The sequence below is a fragment of the Cydia amplana genome, chromosome 13 (genome assembly GCF_948474715.1).
Source record: "Cydia amplana chromosome 13, ilCydAmpl1.1, whole genome shotgun sequence".
Taxonomy (NCBI): Eukaryota; Metazoa; Arthropoda; class Insecta; order Lepidoptera; family Tortricidae; genus Cydia; species Cydia amplana.
This window is the reverse complement of record NC_086081.1, coordinates 5,602,294-5,625,347: the sequence shown is the minus strand read 5'-3', so window position 1 is coordinate 5,625,347 and position 23,054 is coordinate 5,602,294. Positions and strand designations below refer to the sequence as shown.

Here is a 23,054-nt window from a genome sequence, read left to right as displayed (position 1 = left end):
ACTAAATTTTTACGAGAGTGCTTCTGTATTGTGGCCTCGATTGTCTTAAGTACTTAGATAAGTGTATCTATTACATTACATAGGTATACGTAACGTACAGGTTGCCTAGCTTTGCCAATCGTTCGCGCTACGACAATGAAACTCTGTTTCTCTAAGTAGGTAATCGTGTTTGTAGTATTCAGTAAAGTTGTAGGATACCATTGCATTTTACAATGTTCATAAAATTAAAGATTTAAAAAAATATACTGTGAGGAGGCCTCAAGGGCTCTTTCACAAGTTGTTGCGAACGCAACCTTTATATTTGTATAAAATCTCAATACCTATATTCCTAATGCAGTAGCTAAACGCGGCCATCGGGCTCGGCTAGTATTCGGAAGCTTTTTCTTAAGCACTAATACGAGCGCTCCACATACTTTGTATCGCGGCCAATTAGAGGCACCTAAATTAAAACCACCTTTTGTACTGATCAAATATTGCAAATCACTCTCTCATCAGCCTCCATACAATATCCACCACTTCTACATTTAACCGTTTTGGCAAGAACCCTTGTAAACCAGTACCTTTGGAAGATTATAACAGTTAACTTTAAATCGAAGCTTTTTATTTGAGTCGTCGAGCTCCTGACCTGCACGGCGGCTACACAAGTTAATACAAAATTTACAGTGAAATCATATAAAGATATCAAAAATACATAGCCAGTTAACAACATTTATCAGCCTTACCTGGTTTCCTGGTTAACATTACATTATATCAATCTTAAAATAAATAATTACTACAATGTAACAGAGATGTATACCAACCTATTCTCTAGTGTTAATTTTGGAGATGTAAAAGGTCCTTAATGTCAGAATACCTACCTTAATCCTTGAATACTTACGTTTCTCGTTTGCTGGTTATTGTGCTGTTCAGCGTGTTCTAATTAATATCCACCCAGGAACCAGGAACAATGATAGTACACACTTTTTTATGAAATACCATATCAACTTATTTAAAAAAAAATTGGCAAGATGTTTACTATTGATGCTAACTGTACTGTACCGACTATGGGACTGGGACGCCCCGTGAACTCCACTTATGTACGAAATACACTCGTGACCCTGATTACTTGATTGAGATATCCCATAGAGCACGGAAACGTTTGTAATTTGATTATCTCAGATATTAATAATCTATTCATAGGTAGGATGAGCCAGAATCATTTTGTTCTGTGAAACGCTAATGTTTTGGTCGGATTTCTCGCTTGAAGCCCCTCCTGCCCGTGCGGCCGTGTCATTATGCTTTGTGTTTCTGTGTTAACCCCCAACGGAAAAAGAGTGGTGGTATAATTTAAGTGTGTATGTATGTAGCATCTTAGCTTTCAAAACGGATCAACTCATTTGAGTGCGGTTTTTAAATCAAAAAAAGGTTTGTAGATGGTTTTGAATAGGTAGGTCTCAAAACTCGTTAGATTTAGCTTTAATCATTTTGAAGAGGGTCTAAGCTTTTACGGATAGATTACTTTGATTTTAGATTTAGTTACAATTACTTTTGGCCAACGTTAGGATTTGTTATCCGTAGGGACAAAGTTATGTGTTAGAATGAGATAACGATATTGATCTCTCATTCTGTTGGATAGCTGTGTCCCTACTTACGTAAGTAAAACTTACATGTATCTTGGGCCTCGAGAATATACCTACTGACAGATCAAAGAATAGCGAACAAAGAATCAAACTTGTTTTTCTGGTATTTACTACAATGTATTTTCCGAAGTTTTTTCATGACACAATATCGGTACTGGAATATCTAGTCCAGTACAGATGCGCAGTTATAAGGAATAATTGGTTGTAAAATCAATGATAGCTAATTTCTTACAGTTAGTTAGCTATAAAATATTTTATTTTCAGTTTTTATCACGAGACATATTGCATGTCTTTTTTCTTTGTAGGTAAGTACTTATAGTTTGTACCCTTGTATAATTTTACTTAACCCACTGATTTCCAATTTTCAGCCAAGACAAACAAGAAGTTATTATTAAAATTTATAATAGAATAACACGATAAAAAAATGTAAACGAGACATATTGCATGTCTTTTTTCTTTGTAGGTAAGTACTTATAGTTTGTACCCTTGTATAATTTTACTTAACCCACTGATTTCCAATTTTCAGCCAAGACAAACAAGAAGTTATTATTAAAATTTATAATAGAATAACACGATAAAAAAATGGTACCTATTTAATTCGTTAAAACGGGTCGGGTCTTTCATCAATTTTTAACTACATAAAAGTACCTATAGTTACAAAGTTGTTTAAGACGTCATTGTTGTATTTATTAAGTAGGAGGTTTATTGTTTCATTTTTGTAGTAAGAAAACAAATCTTTTATACAGTTTAAGTAATATTTATTTAATGATCTCTTAACCTATGACAGGAAACATTTATAAAATAGCAGCTAATCACAATAATAAAATTATTATAACATTTACAAAACGTTCTTATTTAACAAACGTCGCGCAATATCTCGCCTCTAATTTTTAATTATTTCTTTATTTTAATACTAAATTGACTAATGCATTGAATCGTAGATATCGCGGAGGCAAAATAATATATTTTCACTCCGCGTTCGGAAACAGCCTTTGCAACAAATTTTCCTCGAAACTGACGAGAAAACTTAGTAGTTACAATATAGGAATCCCCATAGGAATCCCAAGGAAGTGTTCTCTGAATTGATATAAAATAATATAGGTATGGCATATTGATCTAAGTATAGTTCTACGGAATTCATATCAACATGAGATTTATTTGAGACATTTATGAATATATAAATTTAATGAAATTACTGTGTTCGACATTGGCAGGTTTCACAAATTATGATGTGTTCGTATGACCGCTTCGTTTGAGTATTACTTCCACATTTCTAAACTCACAATTTGTTAAAAGCCGGCACGGTTGGCGAGAGCTAAATATAAAATTATCTGTTATGGATATATAATATTGTACAAAACCTGATCGACCACTCCGCCAATCGCATCCAGCTTAAAATAGAAATCCAGGAACATAATAATTTGTGAGAAAAAAACGCAATAAATGCAGAAACAAATATTATCAACAACAAAATAAAACTAAAGTAACTTAAACAAAACAAAAAGTTTAAGCTTGAATAAGTTTGTCTGGTAAACAGAGTATTTATTAGAAACATTTAACGCCATTGTGCGTTATTCGACTCGCCAGATCCTGTCAGCCAACATTACAGAAAACGAAATTAAAATCTCAAAGCATTCGTTTGAACGAACTACTCCGATAAAAATAAAATATATAAAACGTTGGCATTTCTGTAAACCTAACTCAATCGAGCACATTTCTCGACTATGCTAAAACTAGAGGCTCGGCATTACTTATTTATTTCACTAAAATCTCACATCTCTTTGAGGGGAAATTTCTAGAAGCCACGTTCGAATTTCAAAGAGTTATAGGTACAGTTAAACAGACGACCTCGAAATATAGTAGAAGACCTCAAGCAGCGGCTTGATGTGACGTACGAGGGGTGTTCAAAATATTCTCGGTATGAGAATGAAAACAAACAAGTACGAAAAGTTTGATATTTTTATTTTTCAATATACTCCCCCCCTATGTTCATACACTTAAAAGATCGATCAATTATTTTTTTTAATCCCTCGTAAAAATATTTTTTAACTTTCGTGTAAAAATGCTCCTCCACTGCCGCCTTCAATGCTTCATCGTCAGAAAATTTATTTCCACGCAGATCCTTTTTAAGATTGGGGAGCAAAAAGAAGTCGCTGAGGGCTAAGTCCGGACTATACGGTGGGTGAGTAACAGTTTTAAACCCACATTCAACAATAGCTGCCTTGGCAATATGAGCAGTATGGACGGGGGCGTTGTCATGCAGAAGCAGAATACCTTTGGTTAACTTTCCTCGCCTCTTTTCTTTAATTACATCCTTTAATTGACGTAGAATGTTAGCGTAGTACTGTCCTGTGATATTTACACCTTTTTCTTTATAATCGATTAGTAATACTCCTTCACAATCCCAAAATATCGTGGCCATGACCTTGCCAGCTGAAGGGATGACCTTGAACTTCTTGGGATGAGCTGAACCCTTAATGTGCCACTGCATGGACTCTTATTTACTCTCTGGGTCATAATGATGAACCCAGGTTTCATCTCCAGTAACTATTCTTTGCAGCACCTCATCAGGATTTTCACCGCACAGGTCAATAAAATCGGAACAACAGCCGAGTCAGCATTCGCGGAACCCATCTTGCACTTACTTTTGACATATTAAGATGGTCATGTATAATATCATGTACGGTACCAATAGAGAGATTGGTTACTTGTGCTATAGATTTTACCTTCACTCGACCATCTTCCAATATAAGTTTTTCCACTTTATCAATATTTTCTTGTGAAGTAGCTACTACAGGCCGGCCAGGTCTAGGGTCATCTTCAATACTCTCCCTTCCGCGTTTAAACTCGCTTGACCACTTTTGAATGGTAGATAAAGAAGGAGCAGACTCACGGTAAACACAATCCATTTCCTCTTTTATGGTTTTTTGATTTTTACCCTGTTTTGTCAAGAATTTTATCACGCATCGATGTTCTAATTTAGTTAACATTGTCAATTCGCACATGATGTTCATGTTTGTTCAGCAATTGCAGAAAAACAAAAGACCATCTCGGTTCGAATTATACTTTTTTTTAATGTCAATGAATAAACCTTAGCGGCCAGTAACGAAAGAAATTTTAGAAGAGGTCGTAAGATATCAATACCGAGAATATTTTGAACGCCCCTCGTAACAGGAAATTACATTAATTTTCTATTACAACTCCTTGATGATCTTGTTAAGTACAAATAAGACTGGTGATTCAACTCAGCCAGTTCAGACAGACACAAAAAAAAGGAATAACAAAGAAGAAACGTATTTATCGTAACGATTGTCAACTTATTCTTTAAACAATGATAGTCGTATTTCGTAAGCAGATGAAATAATTTGCGCAAAACTGTGTCGACACTTTACAAGTTAACTGAGTTAGGAGTTTAGTTACTCGTCCGAGTACAGTCGACCAGAAAAGTGACGCTATCAAGATAAGAATCGGTTGACGGTATTTCTTGTGCGGAAAACTTTTTACGGAGAATTTTCGAGGCCGTCGCGAATCGCAGAGATATCGCTCTGGCGCGATGAAAATGACAGAGAAAAACGATTTCCTTAATATTTACTTACGATCTACAATACATTTTGGTCATTTACATAATTACTTGTTCGTTTCTTTGTTGTTTGTTATCAAACGTGGCCAGTAGAATTATATTACGCTGAAAAAACTACTTACGATTATGTGCGTTTAATTCATTTGTAAAATACGTTTGGTTGCAATTCCAATTGAATATCGTGTGAACAGTGTTGGAGCGTCTCGTGTTATTTGGAACACCCGAATTTTGTCGAGTTCTGGCCTTATAAATCACGTACACGGCCTCCCCAATAGGGCGACGGCCGGCAAGCACTTAGTTATGTACAGTAAAATGCTTATCAAGTTAACATACAAACGCAGTCCCAAATAATAAACAAACTCTAGGTACTTCTTAAAAGTTCACATTACGATGTCAAAATTTCTAAATGCTAAAGGCGTATCGCCTCAAAATCCGGTTAATCCGTATAAAATGGCCAAAGAAAAGGAATCAATTTTCAAAGCATATTTTTTGATACAGCACATTGTCCAAACGTTTGGGAAACTAGCACGAATACGACACACAGGCTAGGCTAATATCACAGGAGTGCTGGGAACGCTGCCTCCGCCCCGCCCACCCGGCCCGCGCCACCCCAGGTACTTACCTATTTACCATTCAGAGGGGCGAAACGGGCCACTACCAATATATTTTGCGACAATTAAGATTTCCAAAGAAAATAACTAGGAAATTACCAATGATTTCTTCACAAATTGCACAATCTGCCGACTGATTACCAACAACCTTATTGTTTCAGATAAGATACGCTCTTATGTTTCTTTAGTCTTTTCTACTCCGATACATAATAATAATACAATAAATTAATATTGAGTAACATTTTGCAACAAACAGCAAACACATTGGTAACAAAATATAATCATTATAAGACGGTAACAGTTTTAAAATATAATAGACAGAACAACTCAACGATATTTTTCCGTCACTAGGAAGAGTACGGCTAGGAAAGTGGTACGTGACAAAATCGTGCCGCGCATACCGCGGCGCGGCCGTCGAGTGTCGTCGACTAGTTCACAGATATCGCGTAGATCGACTATAAGACCATTGAAGGTGTTTTTTCCTCGCGACTAACGTAACTCGCGGTAGAGCGCCTCGCGTTGTAAACGCTATGTGCAGCGCAATGCACTTTTACTTTCCAAGTGATCGGATGTTTAGAAACTGTCTGTGTTTCGGTTAGTTCGCACCGAACTTCCCGTACTAAACTTATTCAAATAAAAATAATACTTTAGCGCGTCGGCACAGCCGTTCCCAGTCATTTTGCACTATTTCTTAAACACTATCTTTAAATTATGTATAGTACAATAATGTAACATTATAATCGCTTAGAACTATTCTCCAATGTGAATCATTAACTTGCCGAGTCCCACGACATGACGCGACGTCATAGCCAACCAAACACTTCAACTGTGCGATAATAAAAAATAAATCGTTGAACACTAATTGGACCGCGCCCGTCGGTAGCGCCTGAGCAACTTTCACTAAATAATAAAAAACACGCTAACAAAGTAAGTACTCCTTAACAACAAAGAATTGGCTAAACGTCAGTCCGGGGTAACGTCCATGATAACACACTGTCCCGCCTCGAGCCGCCGCGCATACCGGGCCGCGCAGGCTCTTCTGACACATTTGTTTCCGAACAGTGTCCGGTAACGCGGTCAGCGACTCGGGCGCATTCGGGGTCACACGAGCGCTCACTCGCGCTCGCTTCACAGCGGGGTGAGGTGCGCCTGCCTGCGCGGTCACGAGTCGAGCACCGTCAGCAGGCTGGGGGGCAGCAGCACGTCCTGGCGGGGCAGTTGGCGCGCCAGCTGCGCGCAGCCGAGGTTTGCGTCCCCGAGCTCGGGGATGGCGTCGAGCAGAGCTAAGCACTCATCCTCGACGGCCCGTCGCGCCTTCTTGCCGACCCAGGAGTCGTCACATTCCTCCCGCGCGCGGCGTCTGCGCGCTTCCTTCTCGCGGCGAGCTTCCTCGCTCAGTCTGCAGTAGGTGTTGTTTATGCACACGGACCGGCGCAGGTCACGCGCGGGGTCCTCGATATTCTCTAGTTTTTGAGAGCAGATCTCGATGACGCGCTTGCGCTCCTCATTAGCGCGCAGGCGGGCGGAGATCATAGAGAGCTTGGGGCGAGCGGCGGGTTCCGTGCGCGACGGGCCGAACATGTCGTCTTCCAGCGCGTCGGCCAGCGCGCAGCCGGCCAGCCCCGCGCCGCGGGCGTCGCGCTCCTCCTGCGGCGTCATCCTGCAACAACAAACAACACTATTAACTACCAGTAAACACCGAATAGGAAAACCCACGCAAAATCACTGACGCGCGTAATCGGAAAACTCATGGGAAAGTAAACTAATTGTTTATCGCCTCGGGCGATCGGCGTACCATCCAATCGAAAGTCATATACACTAATGTTTCATAAAGTACCTACGAGTATGTTCTTTTCATTCATTGAACTCAATATTTTCAGTGTAGCATCATCATTGAGTCACACCTACCTTGGCCGTTATTCAAAAACTAATTGTAACAAAGCGGCGCGGTAAAGATTGTGAACGATTTAATGACATTACACCGCGAAGGCAATAAGTCCATGTTTTGTCACGGAGCGAGCTTGTTTTTAATTACAATTGTTATTATAGGCGGCGATTCACGTGCAAAACAAAGGAGCGTACTTAAAAACTCAACAACAAAATAGCGGAGCGACACCTTGACAGCGACACAGTTCGAACACCCACCTGAAAGATATATCAGGAGTCAAGACGAACACTCCTGAAACCAGCATGGTCACAGGGCCCTGATTAAACACTGCTTAATGTCACAGCAAAGTTCAAAACACTGGCACAATACGAGCAAGCAATCCGTCACTTTGTCCTCGACGACGGTAAAAAAGAGAAGTGAAACAAAAATAAACCGCTCACAACGCGACGCGTGCGCAGCGCGGCGATCGCTCGGCGAATGACAATGACAACATACTTCACTTCACTGTAGATAAGACATTGAAAAAGCCAATTGCGTCATTCGTGCACGGCTACGTACATACGTCGTGCGGAGAGGAAGCCGTGACGTCGGGCCCCGTCATTTTGGACTCTATTGACTTGCCGCCACGGCTCAACCGTTTGCCGTGGCCACCAAAACATCGGCCCACAACAATATTGTAAAAGTGAAATCCCCAGTAGAGGTCAGCCTGAGACGCAAAATATAACTACGATGCAAGAGTCTATTCATTGAAGAAACAGACAAAGAAGAACTAACTAATAATGATTTCCAAATTAATTTATTTATCGAACCAAAACTTCCTAGGTACATACTTTACAACAGACCAGGAAATTACAAAACGAATTAGACAAAATAACATCAACAAAGGAGATAATTCAGAGGTAAATATAAACTGGAGATCAAACAACACCTGTACTGGAATGTGTCTTTACACAACCTGATAACAGTATTTCAGGGTAACGAGAAAACATCGAGGGCTCTCAAGGTTTAACAGCGACCCTCTCCGATTTCCCAACCCAATAACGAAGTAAAATGGAAACTGTCACAGAATCCAATCATTTTATAAGAGCACTATACTGACAACAATATGTAGAAAGGAATCCATGATATCACTCTTTGAACTTTGTTTGTAATTTGAGTATTGATTTGGAAATTTAGCCAAGGCTTGGTTTACGTTTGGTTGTTGTAATCCGGTACAGACTTTGGGTTTAATAATATCTTGTCTAGCCCCGACGCGCTCGATCTTATTATCAAAAGGAAAGTCGTTCCATGATACGTGTCGTTGCTCCAAAACGACTGTTTCTAACCTATCATCCTCGTCTGGAAACTTCAATATTAAACCTAGGAACATTTCAACAAAAACGTTGATATTCCTCATATTGTGACGGCATTAGCAACGGAAATTACAGGAAACTACGCAATCCCATCGCGTCTGTGACGAGGTTTAATTAAAATTTTGCCTGGATTGTAATATAAAACCATATGTATATTATTAATTGATACGGATTTAAGGTATCGGTTTTTACTGGAATTGGTATGATTCAATGGCAATCGCTTGAAATTGTTTCCGTGCACAACTAACCACAATGCTTTGTTTGAATCATCAATCACGACAATGCCAGGGTTCATAAAAGCGTATCAGAATGAAACATAAACTTGACATACATGTAACGGGTGAACCACAAGGGTTCTATAGACAGTAACAGAGAGTTTATGGAAAATTCACGAAACTGCAACTTTCGAAGCGCTTGACCTAGAAAGCCGAAATTCTGCAGGTTTGCCGGGGTATTCTCTGCTTTGATTAAGGCAGTGCTTCATATAAAAGCACAATGACGGGCAAAAATAATTACATGACTAATCTCCGTCAAAGCGCTTATCGCAATAGATTAACATTAGCAGTTAACGGGGCATTATTATCCGCCCGATTGCGACTCATGAACAGATTGACTTCGAAACTCGCCGCCGAACTCACGCCAGTTCAAAGTTGCTCAGCGTCGGGGGCAATTGAAACCGTAAAATAGTGACAATGAGAAGCCCCCGCCGCAGGCTCGCACTTGGCCGGTTTTTTTGAAGCGGCGACAGTGCGCCGCGCGACCCCACCAGTTACGATCTAATAAATCTTGCCTGGCTCACCCGCTGCCTACTACTACCTGCACTTTCTTTTCTCTGTCTCGCACGAGCTGGGGGCATGAAACGTATGCGCTTGAAACGCTACCAAAACGCGGACCTTTTTTTAAGCCAAGCTTTAGATATTATCTAAGTGGGTGACGCTGACGGATAAACACACTGTAGGTAAATAAGTGCACTATTATACATTAAACGAAAATTGCAATAAGGGTCGTGTTTAAAGTTAACTTTGGAACTGAATAGTCTGGGAATCTTAATTGGTACTGGTTTTGAAGCAGTCTTATGATTTCGCAAGTGTTAATAAGGTTGACGCTTGCAAGGTCGTTCAAGATTGCCGGATACCTTTAAACTATCACGAACCAGAATACGGAATATTCAAAACCGGCCTATTGGTTGCATTCATTAACGAGTTATGTCATGGTGGCTCGGATTATCAGGCCGTTATCGTACTATGTATATCTGATAGCAAATTTCAGTTCAATATTATCACATTGAATAACTGCGTGCCGATATTTCGTAGTGAGGGCGTTGGGATGATTTGATCGGGAGCGAGTGGGTGACTTTGATGTTCAATAGTTTCAATACTGACTTTAACAATGATCCCAGAGACATAAATAGATAGGTAACCTTTCATCTGGGGAGACAAATAAGCGAACTACCCACTGTACCCACAACATATGTTAAGAATGTTATTTAATCGAAATAACAGTTAACAGAAGTTACGGGTAAAGAATGAGCTGTTGAAGCCGCACCAACACTTTCTCCGACCCTAGCTTGCCCTTAATAGCCTCGCCATAACACAACGACAAGTTACTTATTTTCTTATACAACATAATTATAACTACCGACATCGACAGCACAAATAACTTGAGAACTCTTATTTTTTAAAATATACTTACCTGTATTTTTTACGAAGAGGTTATTGCATAATCAACAAATTCAATTTGAGAAAGTAACAATGGTTGGGCGCCATTAATTTAACCGAAACTAGCTACATATTTATAAATGACAGTCATCTAAGCAAACGTGCGCAGTAGATCGATACGCTAACAGGGTTATATCGTACAAGTGCTGACTCTATGAATTGCTTTCCATAAAACAAACAGCTTGTCCAAATACCCTTGACTAAGTGATACTGCTGCTGCTACTGCTGCTGTTATCGCCATAATAGAGAAAATAACAAATCTAGAAGATGACCGTTTTATAATGCCTGTTGAATTACTGAACAGAGATAAATTACACAATCGTCCGATCAAATGTTATGCAATAAGCATTAAGTACCTATCCATAGAACCGACATATGCATCTATTACAATTAAATCGTTTCTAGGTCAACGCAGCGACGTGTCCGCTTGGGAAAACTATGTTAACGTCGCAAAATGTACTTTCGAAACAACTGAAGAACGATACGTGCTTAAAGTGAACTAAAATAAACAACGAAGAAGACTGCAAACTCTAAATTGAACAAAAATAGCAATTTCCATGTCGTAGTCCATTTAGATAAGGCAAAACTTCTAATCTATTTACTTATCCACAATTATATTCACTTCGTTAAAATTGCGGAATACGACAACTTTAAACTGGTAATACGAATTCAGCAGTGAAAACTTTGCGCAAAGCGAAATAACCGTTAAAACGCAACCGTGAATCGTCGACAGGGACCCGTGGAAGCCTGGAACCGCGTAATTTATCATGGGGACTAATCAAAATTACCATACTGCTGTAATATACATTATACCTTACGAATATAAAGCTGTAGCGGTGATAGGCGCAGACAATGGACGGCCGCGCGAATAAATCAAGCGTAATGGCCACGTAGTTGACGCTCTTTTTAAAGTTATTGGCTTTGTGTATTACTTCCTCTTTAATGCCGTCCGAATATTCCGTTCTGACAATTTACCGGAGCATGTCGAGATGACGTGTTAATTGAGTGACGTCATTACGTAACTTCGGCGGCGAATTTTTACACATTCATGATAAGGTCGAATGAAAGGGATTTAAACATTCCACCCAAACTCCGGGACAAAGTTGATAACGCTGGTGATTCTACGTAAAATGTTTAAAATTTTACCTGCACCCGATGACCTAATGAGCGTGACTCCAGCAATTTTCTAATTTCCTAGAATGAATACGAAATAGGTGGTTAAGAGGAACTTTATTAAGGCTCCTCGCGCAGTAAGAAACCTAGGAACGCTCTTGGCACATTTCCCACGGGCAGAAAGTTGGATGGGGAAGGTACTTATGCTTGCTTATAGATCGTATTAGAGTGAGACAGTTTCTTCCTTAGCGCTCAATTAACACATTGATGCTGCAAAAATTCGTGCTTCATCGGAAAAATTAGTCAGAAAAATTTCCGTGCTATTGTACTACTTTGTAGAGGACTTTTACAGCAAGGTTAATGGAAAAATGTAGCAGATATAGTGTAGTAGGCAGGTACCTCAAATAGTTATTCATGTAATTAATGATCCATTAAGCCTACATTACGCATAATTCAGTAATCGGGATCAGCCTTGAAAGACAAAGCCATTAACAACGTAGTTGAGACGTTTTTCTCAGCATTTAGTCCAGATAAAATTGTCAATGACGCAAATTTCAACAAAATTTGAACCACGTTGGACGTGTTGCCTCCCTGTCACACTTACGTACGAGTTCAAAAGTGCGGCAAAGAGGCAACACTTCGAACGTGGTTCGCGATAGATCTTCAGACTCCTTTGTGGCTCCGAATTGAAAAGACTGACAGGTAACACGGCCGTAAATTGTTTAGTAAAATTTTGTACAAGATTATAAAACCTCATAGGTAGAAGCGTAACTATTTTCTTATTGTGAAATGTTTTTATGTTTTTTGTTTTTATGACAATGACTCCATTTCGTCCAGCTGTCCACTCAGGTATTATTTCTACATGTTTAATAATAAGGAAGAAAGGAAGCATCCCCTTCTAAAAGTTCGTTTTTAATCATTTTACGATATCAATTGTGTTTCGTTAGAAAGGAAGAGCGTTGTCAACGTTTCTTGAGACAAAGAAAGATCACAAGCCGGACGCGTGTAACGACGAACTCTGAAGTTAAAAGCGAGACGATAAAATCAGAAGTCCATCTGATGAGTAATGAGAATTTAGGCGAATACCAGACCGTCGTAGGCGAATACCAGACCGTAGGCGAAACAGTTAGACGGGACGCTAAAGTTCTGGCTGGAGCGAGTGCGGCGCGACAAAAAAAGGTAGTGGGGGATAATTGCTTAGCGCTGAACAAATAATGATGCATTCTGGGATTGCAAACTGCAAGATTTTTATTAGGTAGTAATATTAAGTGTAGTAACCTAAGTTAAAAAAAATAGACAACATTTATAGGTATATACACCAATTTGGTTATTAACTAGTGGAGTAGGCACTAGTTAATAATAATCAAATAATTGCTTACTAGTTTATAACATTTACTTATTCATTAAACTTATGAAACCCAAAAATGCCATAATTACGTGTAAGAACAAACTATTACCAAGGGATTAGACTTAGCAAGCATTTATGAATAACGCCATAAGCATTTTGACATCCTACAATAACAGTCAAGAAAATACGTACCTAATGAATTAAAAAAACATGACTGTCTATCGTACATTGACGAAACACCCTACATAACGTAATATCGACTGGCCCGCCAGAGTCAATGCGATCATAATTGAAAATGAAGAAATTCCAAAGAGTAGCGCCTATTCTAAAAGCGTTAGAAATGATATAGAATCCGAAACGCCTGCTTCCGTCTCGCTCGCTCCTGCGGCACGAGGAGAGAAGGAGACGGCGCGCTACGATCACCGCAACGAAAAAGGGGATGGTCAGGTAAAAATTACCCGAACAGCTTTGAAACACGTCTGAAATTAATAATTATCTCAGCAATAAACATATCACTGTCCTAATTATCTGCTTGTGATAAATTTTGATTAACTATTTCATGTTTAATTAACTTCAATTATTTTAATTACTTTCTAACAGATGGTAAGTCACAGTTCAGGTACATATATTTATTCTTTGTTCCTTTGCTTAGTAATATTTACCAATACCCGGTTTTTCTTTGTTATCCATTTTATACTTACATACTTAATAATAATAAAAAATGAGAAGACATTTTGCCATTTAAAATTTCAACAATACAACTAATTTAGTTTTTATATTTTTTTAGGTTAATCCAAGTGTCAGAATCTGATCGGAGTAAAAAAAATAGTCAGTTAAAATGTAATACGCCGTAGAAATTTAAAGAAAGAATAGCTAGGCAGTTATGTCACGCTTATCACAAAGTTTATTTCCGTAAAATTACCATCTATTCAAATTTCGCAGTGACAACGGTTAAGTCACAAACTCTTCACCTGTTTATTCTAATAAAATTCAAAATAAAATGTTTACAAAAAATATATATTAAAAAAAAACAATAAAGAAAAAAAAGTTAGAACAATTAATTAACAATGAAATTACCTGATGACAATCCAGTGGCACCAACAATCCGATAGAACAATAAATGCAACACTTGTGTACAAATCAAACTGTTAATTACACATAATGCGAGCCCGAACGAGCTGTATCACAAACGATCAACTTAGCACTTGTCTAAACAGAGCAACATGCTCGAGCACAGCACACGGACGTCCGCTGAGCCCGGCGGCGCGCGCCAAACTGCGCCCGTTCGTCCCATACATAAGTAAGTTCGGTGATTTATAGGGCGGAGGGGAGGGGGGGCAATGCGCCCCTTGCAAAGGATACCTCATTATCCTTACTCTAATCCGTGCCTTCTGATAATTTTTCCCATATAAACTTAACCTTATCAAAATACCACGAGTGCACCATATTAATAGAAACTTAAATGCCACACTCATACGCCTACGCAATGTATTCAATCGCTATACCTTTGAAACTCCTTTAAAACAAGGAGGTTGTGAACTTTAATCTTTTATTCCATTCCCATGTTATTAACGTGGTACGGACATGTGATGCGGAGGGATGAAAGTCATGTGACGAGAAAGGTATTACGAATGAATGTGGAGGAGGAGAGGAAAACCGAGGAAAAGGTGGATGGACTGTGTGCGAGATTATTTGAAACGATCGCAAGTGAATGATGAGATGACGGGTGACAGAGAGGTATGGAAGAGAAAGATATGCTGCGCCGATCCCAAGTGAATGGGACAAGGGCAAGAGAATGATGTTATTAACGAGGTAGATAGAGATACCTATAACAAGCTCTTCGTAGCACTCGCTCTTAAAAAAAAACAATAAAAAACAAATATGAAACTTGACTTTTGTTCCATTTGTATTCGTCCTAGTGACATGTCCATAATCAATACTATTAAATTAACATAAACAAATTAAGTATGCAAGATTTATTAAGTAATGAAAGCATTGGCTTCCATGGCAATAAAATCCGTCTGAAAGATTAAACCGGGGCGAAAACAACTGGACTTTAATCCCTTTCCAACCTTAGACCCAGACCGCTAGACAGTACCACAGAATAATAGTACAGTACCTACTAATTACATTACAGAGCGCTATGAGATAATACTCAAGTCATTACTTATGCTTTATGCTAATACCTTTTTAGGGTTCCGTACCCAAAGGGTAAAAACGGGACCCTATTACTAAGACTCCGCTGTCCGTCCGTCCGTCCGTCCGTCCGTCTGTCACCAGGCTGTATCTCACGAACCGTGATAGCTACATAGTTGAAATTTTCACAGATGATGTATTTCTGTTGCCGCTATAACAACAAATACTAAAAACAGAATAAAATAAAGATTTAAGTGGGGCTCCCATACAACAAACGTGATTTTTGACCGAAGTTAAGCAACGTCGGGCGGGGTCAGTACTTGGATGGGTGACCGTTTTTTTGCTTGTTTTGCTCTATTTTTTGTTGATGGTGCGGAACCCTCCGTGCGCGAGTCCGACTCGCACTTGGCCGCTTTTTTTTATTTAGTGGACATTTAAACTCAAGCTTACACATTTAGCAAACAGGCCACATGGGCACTTTTATACGTGAAGTTGTCTTACAAGTAATAAAAAAAAAACCGGCCAAGTGCGAGTCGGACTCGCGCACGGAGGGTTCCGCACCATCAACAAAAAATAGAGCAAAACAAGCAAAAAAACGGTCACCCATCCAAGTACTGACCCCGCCCGACGTTGCTTAACTTCGGTCAAAAATTACGTTTGTTGTATGGGAGCCCCACTTAAATCTTTATTTTATTCTGGTTTTAGTATTTGTTGTTATAGCGGCAACAGAAATACATCATCTGTGAAAATTTCAACTGTCTAGCTATCACGGTTCGTGAGATACAGCCTGGTGACAGACGGACGGACGGACGGACGGACGGACGGACAGCGGAGTCTTAGTAATAGGATCCCGTTTTTACCCTTTGGGTACGGAACCCTAATAAACAAACAAAATTAAATACATACATATTAATAATAACTTAGAGGTATTATCCAGCCTCTTAATGTCGAATTACAAAAAAAAAAAAAATAGCAAACAAACAGACAAATACTAAATTAACTATTTAAATTCATTGCCTATTTTTAATTTAATTAATTTCCAATAAATAATTAGGTGATTTAATCAGACTTTAATAAAAAATATTATTGAACTGTCATGCTTTTTTATTTAGGTACATAATATGTATATGTACTTGCATTTTAAGTTTTTAAATACCTTTGCTTTGCTCTGTTCACAGCACACATCAAAAGTCTTCATAGCCACTAATATTTCCGAGCAAATCTTTAATATTTTGTAATTGTTTAACTATAAAATTGTTACCAAGCGACATTGATTCGTTTTGCTAGCTTTGCATATTTCACACCTGTCGTGCAAACAGGCTATAGGGATGATGACACACGTTGAATTTTATAACAAAATCTAATAAAATAGATAGCAAACGAGCAATATATCACAATAATGTGGATATTAAAATAAAATATTGAAAAATTACATAAATACAGGACCTGAAAGTTTCAAAATTTAAGTTTTTTTTTTTAACTTTCATTAACGATAAAAGTAAGGGTACCATTCGATTCCTTACACTTCATCCAAAAAAATATTGTATAGCAACTATATACATAAACGCAATCGCAATTTTCTTGTTTTGTCCATACTACAAGATGGGCTCCCAGAGACCTTTTCTGACTTTTGTGTTACTTTAATGCAATGGGTCCCATATAGACATTTGATCCTAAAAATAAACCCGATCGATTGATACCATAAATGAAAATTAGTCATGTAGCCTATTGGATTATAACAATCACTATAATTATTATTTCAAGGGGTTTTATAGAATCCTAATGTATTCTGACAAGAACTGGACACAATGGAGCATAATTGACGTAGGAATTACATATAATAAATATTAGGGAAGCTTCTTGTCAGTCATATTAAATGTGATAAAATTTTGTCATTAACAAATGGTACTATTTTCGTAGGTACTATTTTTTTGGTATCATTTTACCATGCGGTGAAAACTACCCGATAAAAAAACAAATGTTTACTTTTTTAGCTATTTCTAATGCTAATGCTTATAATCTTGATATTTTTCTAAAAGAATAACAAAACGACAAATGGATTTTTTTATTGCTGTATCTATTTGAAAAGTATGTCTTATTTGGAAGTATAACATTTAAAATATTATTACTTATAACACCTAAACCTATATACCTATACATATATTCTATAACGCTAGCAAGTACATATCTACTATAAAAACAATTTAGTTGTTTCTTTTACTTGCCAATATAAATACACGTATAGAGTCTGTGCGGAAAGAGTAGAGTCGTGGAACGTATATATGTATGTGGCCCAATACATTCCACAATTCTTCTCTTTCCGAAAAGACTTTATCAAATCAACCCTAACAACGTTATACTAAAATCCTGTACATCAAATACTTATCCGTACTGTTAAAATGTTACTAATTACCAGTACGGTGAACAAACCTGTTGATTACGCGTGGAATCAAGTATAATTGCCCAATTGCAATTCAAGGCTGCCGTTTACTACGTATGTTCAAGTAAAATCGGTTTGTAAATCGTAAAACATAATAAAATACCTATAATAAAGTGAACTTATAATATACCCTACTTATAACCTGAAGGTTTGGGTGTCAATTATAGCTGCATTACTGTTGCTACGTAAGGTGAATGTGGCTATTCCGTCCAAGAGCGTATATTTCTTTGATTTTCAATCGTAGGAAAAAAACCATTTGCTTTTGATTGCTGAAAGTGCAGAAACCAAAAGCAATCGCTGCTTTATCAATTTTGTTCTTTGTTCAAGAAAAACGCTAGTGAACGGAATAGTCCCTATGACGGAATTAGCCACATTGGCCTTACATTAAACGTGACTGCTACATAATGAAAGCTGAAAGCGAGTTTTATAAAAACATCACACGAATATTTTAATGACTTATTATGTCTATACGTACACTACTTTATTTACACACATATTATAAACTCTCTATACTTAATGTGTTAAGGAACCTCATGTTACGACCGCCATTGCGGCATTTGATCACACACTGAATAAACGTCATCTCGACTGATATGTACCTACTAGAAATGAGGTCAAATCAAATTCCTTTGTTTATCAGAGATGTTCGAAATTTGAATGTCATTATTAAATCGATATCGAGGTTATTATCACGCAATAATAACATTTTCCCAGATAAGAGATTTTATCTTCATGCTGTCCGTAATTTGCAGTTTGTTAGTTATAAGTTGGTCAAACCAATTTGTCAGTAAATAAGAACAAAAAAAAACTATACTCATCCTTTTCTTTTGGGTGCTAGTACTAGTGTAAGACAAAGATAGTATGATTCTCTCTGTCTATGTTTGAAATGAGACAGTTTGACAAACTATAACGCATCATAGTGTTTATGATTTAAGTAGGTATGTGTGTAGGTACGTAGTACCTATATGAAATCTATAATTTTATATCCCAATCACTTTGTGACATTGCTCCATTTAAAAATAGGCAGGTATGTTTTTTTTATTGTTAATACATACTTAGCCTTGTTAATCAAACAATTCCACAATAAGTCATATTAATTGTTAAATGTTTACAATTATGCAAAGCGCATAGCTATATCTGATATAGAAATGTGTGCATGTACAAGATTCATTTAACGTGTGTTGTATAAACTATGTTCACCTATATGTAGGTAGTTGTAGAGTGCAGTACCTAGTTTTAAAACTGTCTATATTTTTTATTAATTTCTTCAACTACTAGATTAAGATATTTGCGTGTTTTACTGACATTCTATGGATAAGTACATTTGATTGTCCGAAATAAATAAATTTATTATTATTTATATGTCTTTCCCATCACGGAACTATATATTATTATATGATTTTTAGAAAAGGCATTATGGCAAGCATGACTAACTCAGAACATATTTCAGAATCCTGGACCCATTAGTATATCAATATTGTATCTGGTAACGAAAAAAAACCATGAGACGTGGCCTTTCTAGGAAAGTTGGGATTAATAACATAATGATAATTGATAAGGATAACAGTGGCTTAAAATTGTTTTATAAGTACCCCAGTGCAATTCTTCAGATTTTGCTAATTACTTACTAATGATAATTGCCTGGCTACTAACCTGGTAGTTCTGATAAACATTTTTAGGTCATTAACAATATTATAAGAACGCATTAGGTGTCAAACCAAATCACCATGTGTTTGTTTTTTAAAATGTAAAATAAAATAAAATCATCTTTATTGCAACTTTGAGTTATAACATTGGTTCCTGGCTCGCAAATGTGGGTTTCCCTGTGTCTCAAGAGCCAGTTCCTTCTCAATTACAAGCGTATGTAATGTTACGAGTTAGACATTTAATATTACAATTTCAACAATATTAAAATTTATGACGTGTGTGTGCGCGCGCGCGTGTGAGTATTCTGTGTGTCTGTTTACTGCCATTCTTATTTAGGCCCACTCCACTAACACGGGGTTTACCGGATAACCCTGGAGTTACCATGGCTACCAGTACAAGTTGACACTGGGTTAACGGTTTAACCGCATAACCCCGGGTTAGTGGAATGGTGCAAGTGGGCCTTAAAGATTGTGTTAAGTAGGTGCTGAATATTGCGGGCAAAATTCTAAAAAGGTAAAAAAAGTCTTTCAAACAAAGTGGGTGCAAAGTAACTTCACCGGATAGATAATTAAATTAATTCAGTCTTATGATGGGTAAAATATTTTGTAGAGCTAATGGGCCATTTTATTTATAGTTGTAGTACTTGTAGTACAACAAAATAAGTGTAGTGTACAACAGTTCTACAGATTTTTTTTTTAGATTTAAGATTTTTTAGGAAAACAAACGGCATCAAATTAACTGTCAACATAATACACATACATAATAGGTATTAATATAAATTTCATAAATATGAAATTAGAAAAAAAAAAAATTTTAAGTAAAAATCAGTAGGTATTAAGTGATGATTAAGTAAGTATTTAGTTGAAAGATGTCACTTACTTACATAAAAAAAAAATGTCCAAGAAAATTAATGTCATTAAAGGTTTCATTACAAAATGGACGTTGTGTATTATTTTTGAAAAAATCATTGGGAAATAAAATAATATTTAAAATATCAAGTAATATAGGTACAATATAATATTGAGAAACAGGATATTGAAAAGAAATTCAAAAGTGCCCACATCAAATATATCAGTTAGCTACTTAGTAAACATACATAAGTATTTATACCGGCTAAGACCTTCCTAATAAAAATCATAATAATAATAATCGAGGTAAGTAGTAATTAATGTGGACCAGATTTATGATTATGAGGCTATTGGGTCAATTCACTCGATAACAGCACTCAATATCATTCTACCACTCTTAAACTTGGACTAGAAATCATATTTAATTAAAAGTTTTTGTTCTTAAAGTACATAGCCCATAATAACAATGCTTTGCGGTCATATCGGTTACCTATTTTATCTGTTGAATTTCGATATTGGTATAACAGACCTCTTTTAGCAGGGTGTTGTTATGGTTCCGTACCCAAAGGGAACCTAAAAACGGGACCCTATTACAATACTAAGACTCCTCTGTCCGTCTGTCTGTCTGTCACCAGGCTGTAAGTATCTCATGAACAGTGATAGCTAATAGACAATTGAAATATTCACAAATGATTTATTTCTGTGGCCGCTATAACAACAAATACTAAAAAGTACGTAACCCTCGGTGGGCGAGTCCGACTTGTCCGTCGGTTTTTTTTATGATAGACAAGAGTAGAGCAGACGCGTCGCCTGACAGTAAGCAATTAACCAAGGCGTATACTCTGTGAAGCTGTGGAACGCGTTGCAGCGCAGTGCAGAATGCAGTCCGCTGCAGTGCAGGCAGTGTCGGGCAGTAATTGCAGTAACGTCGCTGAAGGCAAAATTAAACAAGTTACGGCTTTCAAACCACTGTCAATATTGGAAAAAATTTAGGTAGGCGAGTGCGGTTACGTACCTAGATATACATATTTTACTAATGAGTATGTATGTATTGATATTAATACGTATTTATGTATAGTAAGATTTTTAAAACCTGAAAACCGCCTAATGGGTTTTTAGGGTTCCGTACCCAAAGGGTAAATACGGGACCCTATTACTAAGACTCCGCTGTCCGTCCGTCCGTCCGTCCGTCCGTCAGTCACCAGGCTGTATCTCACGAACCGTGATAGCTAGACAGTTGAAATTTGCACAGATGATGTATTTCTGTTGCCGCTATAACAACAAATACTAAAAACAGAATAAAATAAAGATTTAAGTGGGGCTCCCATACAACAAACGTGATTTTTGACCGAAGTTAAGCAGCGTCAGGCGGGGTCAGTACTTACTTGGATGGGTGACCGTTTTTTTGCTTGTTCTGCTCTATTTTTTGTTGATGGTGCGGAACCCTCCGTGCGCGAGTCCGACTCGCACTTGGCCGGTTTTGTATTTTATAGGACGAATGCAGTAGATTACTGAAATACAGTCAATTTTAGTTATTAAGTCCATAAATTAAATAATATTTAGGTACCTACCCATCCCATCATATTGTACATAACACTCGGAGGTACAATTAAACTACTTATGTTGGTAATTAATTTGGAACGAATCGACGATTAATTTGCTTCTACGCGTTCAAGGTTGTTGATATATAGAGTTATCAGTGCACTTTTCGTAATTCGCTTCAATTACCTTATATTCTGAATTTATAGTTCACTGGCGTTAATAACTAAACGCGTTTAAAACATAAGTAAACCAACTTATTAGGCAGGTATGTAGCTTAAAAAAATATTTAAATAATTACTGCTGTCAAACACGTTTTTTTAAATTAAATTCTTACAACTTCGATATTTTACAAATAAACAATACGAGTAAATTCATTTTACAAAATCTCTAACGGGTCACATCGCGATTTATTGGGTACAATTTAATAGATAAGATAGATAAAACCTTGATTCGTTTCTACAACATACATGATACCTATATACATAGATAAAAGAAGACGTGCAGCTTAAAAATAATAATTTCAAAGCTAACTTCAAACCCGTTTTTGCGGTTTTGAAAAGGTGCAGTTTTTGCCTTAAACTAAACTAAAATGTGCTAGAGAATTTTATGCAGTATACTTCAATTGGTCTGTGTACCTACTTTAGGAGTAATACCTAGGTAAATGCTTTTTACTGATAATATCTACAAAAGGCAGCTACTTACTGTTTTTTTTGCCCTATTAGGTATAACTAAAAGTTGCATACATACCAGTAGAACCTTTGGTGTCCATTAAGTGTTAACTTGTTAACTGTCATGCAATTGAGGAGTACAAATCAGAAAAATAAAGAAAAACGTTTTAAATAGGTATTAAATACCCACCTAGTCAGGTTTACATATTTCAATTTCAGTTTTAAAACTCAAAATCAGCCAAAGGCACCGACCCTTCCCTATTAATAAACCATAGCCTATTTGTTTTTTTTAAGAGACGCCGATCTTCATTTTATCGGAATGCCGAGTGGCCAGTGACAGCCAGCTGCTCGACCCTCGAGCGGTCATGCGTGAAGGCGCGATTCGACCTGTGTTTAAATCAAATATTTGAAAATCGAACGTAATTGTTTTGGTTGTTCATTTAGTATGAGTATAGTTTGCTGTTTCGGCAGGTTTAATCACTATTTTTGGTATATTTTACCAATCGAACTTTCTTAATTGTAACATTTGTAACAGTTATCGTCG

The 23,054-nt window shown here is 37.2% G+C and overlaps 1 protein-coding gene across 1 annotated transcript; it reads right to left on the bottom strand.

Moving 5' to 3' along the window:
• Positions 1 to 2,798: 2,798 nt before the first annotated feature.
• Positions 2,799 to 8,431, bottom strand: LOC134653433 (uncharacterized). Its single transcript, XM_063508795.1, has 3 exons — positions 7,956 to 8,431; positions 4,780 to 7,470; positions 2,799 to 3,499 (listed from the first exon to the last, which is right to left on the bottom strand). The coding sequence occupies exons 1-2, from the start codon at positions 8,000 to 8,002 to the stop codon at positions 6,972 to 6,974; spliced, it is 546 nt and encodes a 181-aa protein (XP_063364865.1). The 5' UTR covers positions 8,003 to 8,431; the 3' UTR covers positions 2,799 to 3,499; positions 4,780 to 6,971.
• Positions 8,432 to 23,054: the final 14,623 nt, after the last annotated feature.

Bases quoted from the DNA above. Each gene is read 5' to 3' on its own strand.
- LOC134653433 (XM_063508795.1), bottom strand. From the start codon at position 8,002: ATGCTGGTTTCAGGAGTGTTCGTCTTGACTCCTGATATATCTTTCAG. The intron at 7,471-7,955 runs GTGGGTGTTCGA...TTGTTGTTGCAG, and splicing joins ACTCCTGATATATCTTTCAG to GATGACGCCGCAGGAGGAGC.